Here is a 7,679-nt window from a genome sequence, read left to right on the forward strand (position 1 = left end):
ACATCAAGGGATACATGAAATTATGTGTACGTTTTGTTTATTTTCTCAACACATTTAACATTTTATCTTTCTTAATGCATTTAAGTTCTAAATTGAAGTTCTTAAAAACAGGTATTCAAAGGATCTTTATGCTTAGATAAGAGGTAGATTTTTTTTTTTACTAACAAGGCCTAGTCTACTATTGAGCAGCATGACATATAAGCATTTGTGTTGAACATAACCAATGCTTTATATGCATCATATCATTCAACAAGCATAGTAACAAAGTGCATCTCAATATTAAACTTCTCTTTGTCCAACTCTTCAAATTAAGTTAGATGATGCTAATCTTGGTTCACTTTTTCCTTGCATTTTCTGTTTGTTATTTGTGAATATTTTATAATTTACTCATTATGGTTTTTGTATATATTCATCTCTTTTTTGCCAAATATATTGATGTCCCTTTTATTGCATATGTTTTGGTACATGGATAGTTTTTAGCATTCATGTGAAATCTTTTTCATTTTTGTTGTTTGCATTAGGGATTGTTTCTTGGAATGCTTATTTGCCTTATCAAGCTTACCTTTTCTTTGGAATCGAGCTTGCCCATGTGAACATGGATTTTGTGGTCTATAGTGAGGCGATCAATGTGGAGTCTTTACTCATAGGATTTAGCTTTTAGCTCATTTGACTGTGAGAGAGTTTATTTATGTAATGAAATTATGACACGACATATGTTACTTTCAATAATTTCCTATGTGTGAAAATAATTATTATAGATGGCGAAGTTGACATTGTATGATCTCAAATGTCTCATGAGTCAATATAATTTAATAGTAGATTGCACAGACTTTGTCAGAAGCATCCAAATGGCAGTTTTTGATAATGCAAGTTGTTGTCTCAAGTATGTCCTAACTTATGGATATAAGTCAAGTATCTTTTTTATAGCAATAGATTCTTTAAAGTAGTCAATAAGTATGGATGAAGGTAGATTCCGAATAGAAAAGCATCAAGTCTCGAAAGACAAGGAGGAGGGTAGGGAAAATAATGGCAAAGGCAATAAGATTGGAAGTAATAAGAAATACACCATGGTTAAGTCTCTTTCAAAAATCAATTAAATACAATGAGTCTACACTCAAAGTCGGAGTATGCAAAATGACGGGGGAACATGTACCCTTGTCATGTGATGTCGAGGCATTTCACAAGTATACTCTTTGATGCCACATGTTTGACTTACGGAAAGCCTAGAGGATTATTGGTCTTTCATATGGGAATTATTAAAATTGGCATGCGTGTTTTATATCACCCAAGTTGGTATTATTGATCTCTCAAATCAAGAAGTGTTAATCCACTTCGGTTCTCATCGAATAATAACATGTGATATGAGAGGCATCAACACGACATGCTTGTCTTATGGGACGTCTAAGAATCGTTTGCTTGTAAGTAGGTGCGACACGGCTCTAATACTACTCTTATATCTTCTTACGTCTACACGCATCATCTAAGCAAAGATTAGCGTACTTCAAGCTTTGACTTTGCTTCCAAATGAAAAATGAAAATGAGGCCTAAAATTTGAATGTTGCAACACCCTTCAAAGGGGGTTTTGCCCTTCTAGAGAAGGGTGATACATATATTACCCTTCATAAGAAAGGTAAGAATTTTAGAAAAATAGTTATATGCCCTTCCAAACTCTTTAAAAAGAAAAGGACAGGTCCTCGAAGACCTTCTAAATGAAAAGTTGGGTAGCCCTTCAAATTTGAGGGCACCGGCACTGAAACGCAGAGACGTGGATATCTGCCAGCCAGTTGGAACTGGGGGGTGGATGATGGCGCTCGCAAGCAGAACTAGGTCTGTGCTGCTGATCAGCGTGCCGCTCTTGTGCTGCGCTGGGGCTGAATATGAGGAGGAGCTGGCCCAGAAGGGCCTGCCGGCGAAGCTGGTGAAGCGTATGCTGCGCAGCGGCACGTGGCAGCAGCACCAGTGCGGGAGGATGTCGCGCGAGGAGGCGGTGCGCCAGCTCGCGCGGGCCCACTGCCGGGATGCGGCCCAGCTGGCGGCCTCCCTGGCGCGCCAGCTCAGCACGGACGCAGCAAGGGCAGGGCCCTGGCTGGTGCAGCTTCTGTCCGCTCTCAACGACAATATCGTCGGCGGCGTTTCCAGGGTGCTGTGCGTGTGCAACGCCTCGGCGGAGAAGCGGCTGTACGTGCAATCGTCGTCGATCGACACATTGCGGCAGAACCTCATGCAGTACAATATGAATAATAATATCCATGGCCATGAATATATGATGACTGTCGAGCTGGTCACCTCGGCGGACGCTCAGGCGCCCGTTCCCACGCTCCACTTCTTCGAGTATGCCCTCGCCCGCGCGGGCGCCTCCCCTGAGGAAGCGCTTCTGCTGTCCACCGACATTGAGAGCCTGGTGGTCGCCAGGTCACTTGGCGTGCTGGCTGTCCTTGTCGATATGAGCCTGCCTGCCGCCGACGCCGCGACCGCCGCCTCCGGCCGCGAGATCGCATCGGGTGGCCACTATTACGACCCTTACAACAGAAGGTTCCCAATCTCTCTCTTCTTTTGGGTTGGACGGACTTGGATTCACCAGACATTTCCTTTTCTGAAACCTGTTGCAGTGTTGCTGTGCATGTGGTCAGATATAACACCATTAAGAGTCTCAGGAACTTTCCCATTGATGCCAAGGCTGAGGAGTCCTGCACTAACATTCAATTATGTGGCGCGAACAGTATTGCGTCTGCACAACGCTTTCTGTCGGACGTGAAGCTTCTTGCAGGTAATAATTAATTGCAAGCGTACACGGTACGTCTCGGATTCTTGAATCAGAAAATAGTACTGTCGTACGTATTTGTCGTCATAGGTCCTGATATTCGAAGATGCATGAATGAACGAGAGGATTTTGTTGGGATGCTATATCGTGTCGCAAGAAATAGGGGCATGTATGATGCTTGGGAGTTTTGTAGTAGCACAAAGACTTGGTGGGATTTATATCCAGGGATGATGCGTTTATGGCAAACATGCACAGTCATTCCAGCAAGTACAGCCTCTTGTGAGCGAGGGTTTTCTAGACAAAATCTTATTAAAAATAACTTGAGATCCAGCTTATGTCTTGACACACTAGATGGGTTGATGCTATTATCCATTGATGCACATGATAGCTCCCAAATCGATTGGAAAGATATTTGGGATATTTGGATGGATGCAAAGAATAGAAGGGCAATGCCACTAGAATGATCAAATGGATGCATCTTCTTATTGCTTGTGCTAGCAATTTTCATGGAGAGTTTTAAATTATTTATTTTATGATGAATGATTGATGGGAACCTATATATGGATGATGAATTGTGGCTCATGTTGGGTTGTTACATTTTGAATCTATTTTAGTATGATAGGTTGTAGCATTTCGAATTGATCTTCTTATGATGGAGTACTGGTAGGTAGTGAAAACTCATTTGTCATATGCGAAGTGGATTGAACATTGATTTTAGGTCCTATGAGCATTCAAATTTATAGTTTTAAAACATTAATTAAAAAATTTTCTATGTCACCTGTCATTCACATTTTTTGTCTGTCATTTGACTAATAAACTTTTTTATGTCACCTGTCATGTGAAAGGAAATTTTAACATTTGCCTGTCATTAAAAAAATCTAAGGGACCCATCAATTTTAGGCCCTGGGACTCGTGAGTACAGTACTAAACGGTAAGTTAAGAAGAGACAATAAACTTTTGCTCTCAGGATCACGTGAGTCGTGACAGTGACAGTAGCATTTTGCCTTTAGCAGCTCGCGGATGCCAAACTCAATTATATAACAAGACAACAGTCTTTTGCTTTGCTCTCAGGACACGCGAAAGGCCAGCATATCCATACCCTACCTCACTCACGTCTGATGGGCTCTGCATTCCGGACAACTACGCCAACTTCTTGATCTCCGAGCTCCTCAACGACCCTAGCTACCTGCCCATGGAAGCTCCTCCTCCAACGGGGCTCATCAAGTTTGTGAATATGTCAAATCACAACGAATTGTCCACCATCGACAATTACCACACCCTTGTTAGCATCCCGGAGGACTTCGATGACACCAGCATTGGCCTCTCCGACGTGCTCCACAAGTTTGGGAAAGTAGACATTCGCACGATCCATCGTGTGCTCGACTGCATGCTCGAGTTTGTGAACGAAGACAACATCCTGCAAGTCTACTTCGATCATGACCGTCCTCGCGTCGACCCTGTGGTGGCCGTCAACGCTGCTGTCCTCTTCCACCTTTGTGATCGTGTCAATGACATAAAGGACACCTTGAGGTTCATCGAGAATGTTCTACTACATAGGGCTTACATAGATGGAACCCCATATTACACTAGTCCCGATTCCTTTCTCTTCTTTTTATCTCGTCTCATACACATGTTTAAGGATAAGAGGGCCTTATATCCACACATCAACACATTCAAAGATCTTGTTATTGCTAGGTTGGAAGAATGTAAGGGAACCGGTGGGAATGCTCTCACCCTTGCCATGCGCATTATGGCATGCTCTTCTTGTGAGATCCCCATGGACACGAGAGACGAACAACAGCTTGTGCATCTACAAAATCTTGATGGCTCTTGGGATTTGCATCCCATCTATGGATATGGAAGTGATCCCAAGGGTTGGATTGGCAACCAAGCTTTGACCACTGCTTTTGCATTGAATGCATTGCTTACATGTTCACGCTAGCAGAATAATATAAGCAATTGTCCTCTACAAAGTTTGCTCGAGATTAATTTGTATATCTCTTAGCTTTGCAAGCACAAGGAAGCAATTTGTGTACTTTAGAAAGTACAATGATTATCAAATCTTCTTAGTTAAAAGGTTTTGAAGACGCCTTTAAGTTTCTCCTCGTGTATCTATAAGGTCCTCTTTGTATCAAGAATCCCCTTTCACATTGGAATAGAGAGATCATCATGATAACTTGTAGAGGAGATGTCAACTAACAAGTGACTTGAAAGGCAACCATGTTCTACACTCTCAAGTACTAGGAATAATAGATACATACTCATATCAATGTCGATGAAAATAACTTTTGGATACTTAAATGTAATTTTGTATAGCTTAAAAATATATGGATATATAGGCAAAAAAGAGCAAAAAAATCAGCTAATTTGTAGGGTGAAAGTAAAACCCTTGATAGAAAAATAGAACTATTTGCATTTTTTGGCTGCTCAAAATCAAACATGACAGCTACAGAGATCCTTGGATTAGTTTCAAAGTATATATTCTTATTATTTATGTATTATGTGTTTTATACTTATGGCTTGCATTTAGAAAAAATCAACATTAAAATATTTTACATTTTGGTACAGTGGTTGATGTGGTGAAATGAGAGGTGTGAATGTAAGTTGAAGACATTGAGAGTCCTTAAGTGCAATAAGAGAAACGTGCCTATGATGTTTTGATGAGTTATCTTAAGTCTCCATTAGAAAAAAACAACAAGCTTTATTGCTTGTTATCTAGTAAATAATTATTGGATGGTGAAATAAATGCACCATCTTTCTACCTGGGACTTTTTATATATTCATCCATTACTATTTAGTAAGTTTCTCTTGCTAGTCAATTGCATCTATGCAACTCCAAGTAAGCTTCAGAATCTTTGGAGCATCTCTGCATCCAATGCCTTTGTAAAAATTTAGGCTAGATGATCATGTGTGCTAATATACACTAAGTTGATCTCACGTACAAATAGCTTCTCTCTCACAAAATGCTAAAGCACCTCAAAGAGTGCGTACAAGTAGCAAGCTTTTTGAGTGAGCATTTGAATGACCTTTTATGGGCAATGTCAATTTCTTATTCCACATAGTCCACTTATTCGTCCTCTTCTCCAAGGCAGATATCAAGCACCACTACTACTCCTCCACTACCACCGCCACTGCCTTCACCACCGTTATCACTACCACCTCCACCACTTCCACCACTACCATTCACTACAACAGAAACGAGGCATAGACGCGCACGTTAGACGCGCAAAGTCGGGCGCGTCTATCAGAGTGTCTATAAATGCGTGTAAACCTGCGTGTAAATAGACGCGAATTTTGCGTCTATATATCCGCGCAAATAGACACTAATATAGATGCGCCAGCAGACGCACAATTATTTAACCACCTAATTAATTGTTGGATTATCATCTGCTATCTCCATGTCAGTAATATTACCATATATTGGTTTTGAACAATTAGATATAGGGATGACATACCACCATCGGTTATTGTTTACCATTGGATGATACACAACCTGTATTTGAAAAAAAAAAGCAAAAAACTTAAGTACTTATTATATTGTGTATATGTATCACATGTATACATATAAAAAAATTAGCCTTTGCATATATACATGCTTGCATTGTTGAGGTAGTACTAATGTGTCATTCTTGTTTTGGTGAAATTTTGTAGAGTCAATAATTACAAAACCACTTGGATGATGTCTGATTGTGCAATGCTCACCATTTGTTACCACTTCTTTAAACCACTTCACATCTAGAACATATATAAAGAATCGTCTGAAGTCGAGCTATGAATACCAGTGATTTTTCTCGGTCCCATTCTCCATACAAGCTGAGGTGTGACATTGCAATTTGACGTGCTCGAAAAATACACCCTCGACAACGATCACACATGCATTTAATTTTTCGTCGTAGCCATGCATCTCGATTATGAAGACGCAATGTTTCATCCTCACTTGAGGATGTGCTCATTGACTCATCAGCTTGCACCTCACTAGGTGATGACGACGTCGACATGATTAAATCTAATTCATGACAACATCAAAATATTTGTCATTCATATGTTTACATAAGATCTTAATTTTAAATACACAAAAATCATCATAAAAACATTAAAACTTATAATAAGAATTCACTATCAAAACTTATCTTAAAAACAAAACATTATGATAAATCCCAAATGCGCGTCTATATCCGCGTTTAACTACGCGTCTATACTCGCATCTATCTGAACAATAGACGCACATATACACGCGAAAATAGACGCACACGTCAAAATTCAAACCATACTTAAATCATTTCTTTTCAAACTGCACCTTTCTTTTCCTGCATTTTTTGCGGTTCTGAAGCTTGAGTTTAGCCGACATGCAGTCTCTTCATGCCTCACCTAGTCTCTTCATGCCTCACCTCCTCATGACTCACCTCTTCTCTCATTTCAAACACACAAGAAGGGAAAAAGGAAAGCCAAGGAGAGGAAGAAAGAGAGAACAAGAAAGAGGAGAACAAGAAGAAGCAGCAAGCAAGCAAACAAGCATCAAGGGAGGGTAACTTACCAAGGAGAGGAAGAAGAAGAAGGAGAAGCGCCACCACCCGCCACACCAAACACCCAAGGTGTCTCTCTCTCTCTCTCTCTCTCTCTCTCTCTTTGTTTCTCTCTTCCTCTCTCTGCTCTGTCTGTGTATTTAGGATTTTTGATTCCATTATGTATTGCATTATGTAAATCGTCAATGGCGGTCGTTGGCCTAAAATCGACCGACCGAGCGCGTCTGCTAGCGCGTCTACATCTCAGTGTAGATGCAGACATAGACGCGAAAAAATGTTTACTCTCAGAGCTTCTGAGGGCGCATCTTAGAGCGCGTGTACTGGCGCGTGTGCTCTGCAGTGTATACGCGCTTATACACGCGCTCCACAGAAGGTTGACCTGCAGTCTACACGCG

At 40.8% G+C, this 7,679-nt stretch overlaps 1 protein-coding gene across 2 annotated transcripts; it reads left to right on the forward strand.

The window, feature by feature from the left end:
• The first annotated feature begins 1,729 nt into the window (after positions 1-1,729).
• Positions 1,730-4,833, forward strand: LOC148039482 (uncharacterized). 2 transcript variants are annotated; one of them, XM_087665079.1, is made up of 3 exons: positions 1,730-2,532; positions 2,631-2,767; positions 3,814-4,833. In XM_087665079.1, exons 1-3 carry the CDS (start codon positions 1,802-1,804, stop codon positions 4,701-4,703), a joined length of 1,758 nt encoding a protein of 585 aa, XP_087521205.1. In that variant the 5' UTR covers positions 1,730-1,801; the 3' UTR covers positions 4,704-4,833. The 2 variants fall into 2 exon arrangements, with proteins under 2 accessions (XP_087521205.1, XP_087521213.1); XM_087665087.1 differs by having other exon boundaries at positions 3,833-4,069.
• Positions 4,834-7,679: the final 2,846 nt, after the last annotated feature.

Source organism: Lygodium microphyllum, chromosome 2 (genome assembly GCF_053477565.2).
Source record: "Lygodium microphyllum isolate KBCC chromosome 2, Lygodium_microphyllum_v1.1.10, whole genome shotgun sequence".
Classification (NCBI taxonomy): Eukaryota; Viridiplantae; Streptophyta; class Polypodiopsida; order Schizaeales; family Lygodiaceae; genus Lygodium; species Lygodium microphyllum.

Excerpts from the sequence above, each read along its gene's own strand:
- LOC148039482 (XM_087665079.1), top strand. The coding sequence starts at position 1,802 with ATGATGGCGCTCGCAAGCAGAACTAGGTCTGTGCTGCTGATCAGCGTG. Across the intron at positions 2,533-2,630 it reads TACGACCCTTACAACAGAAG|ATATAACACCATTAAGAGTC; the intron begins GTTCCCAATCTC and ends GCATGTGGTCAG. Across the intron at positions 2,768-3,813 it reads GGACGTGAAGCTTCTTGCAG|TCTTTTGCTTTGCTCTCAGG; the intron begins GTAATAATTAAT and ends ACAAGACAACAG.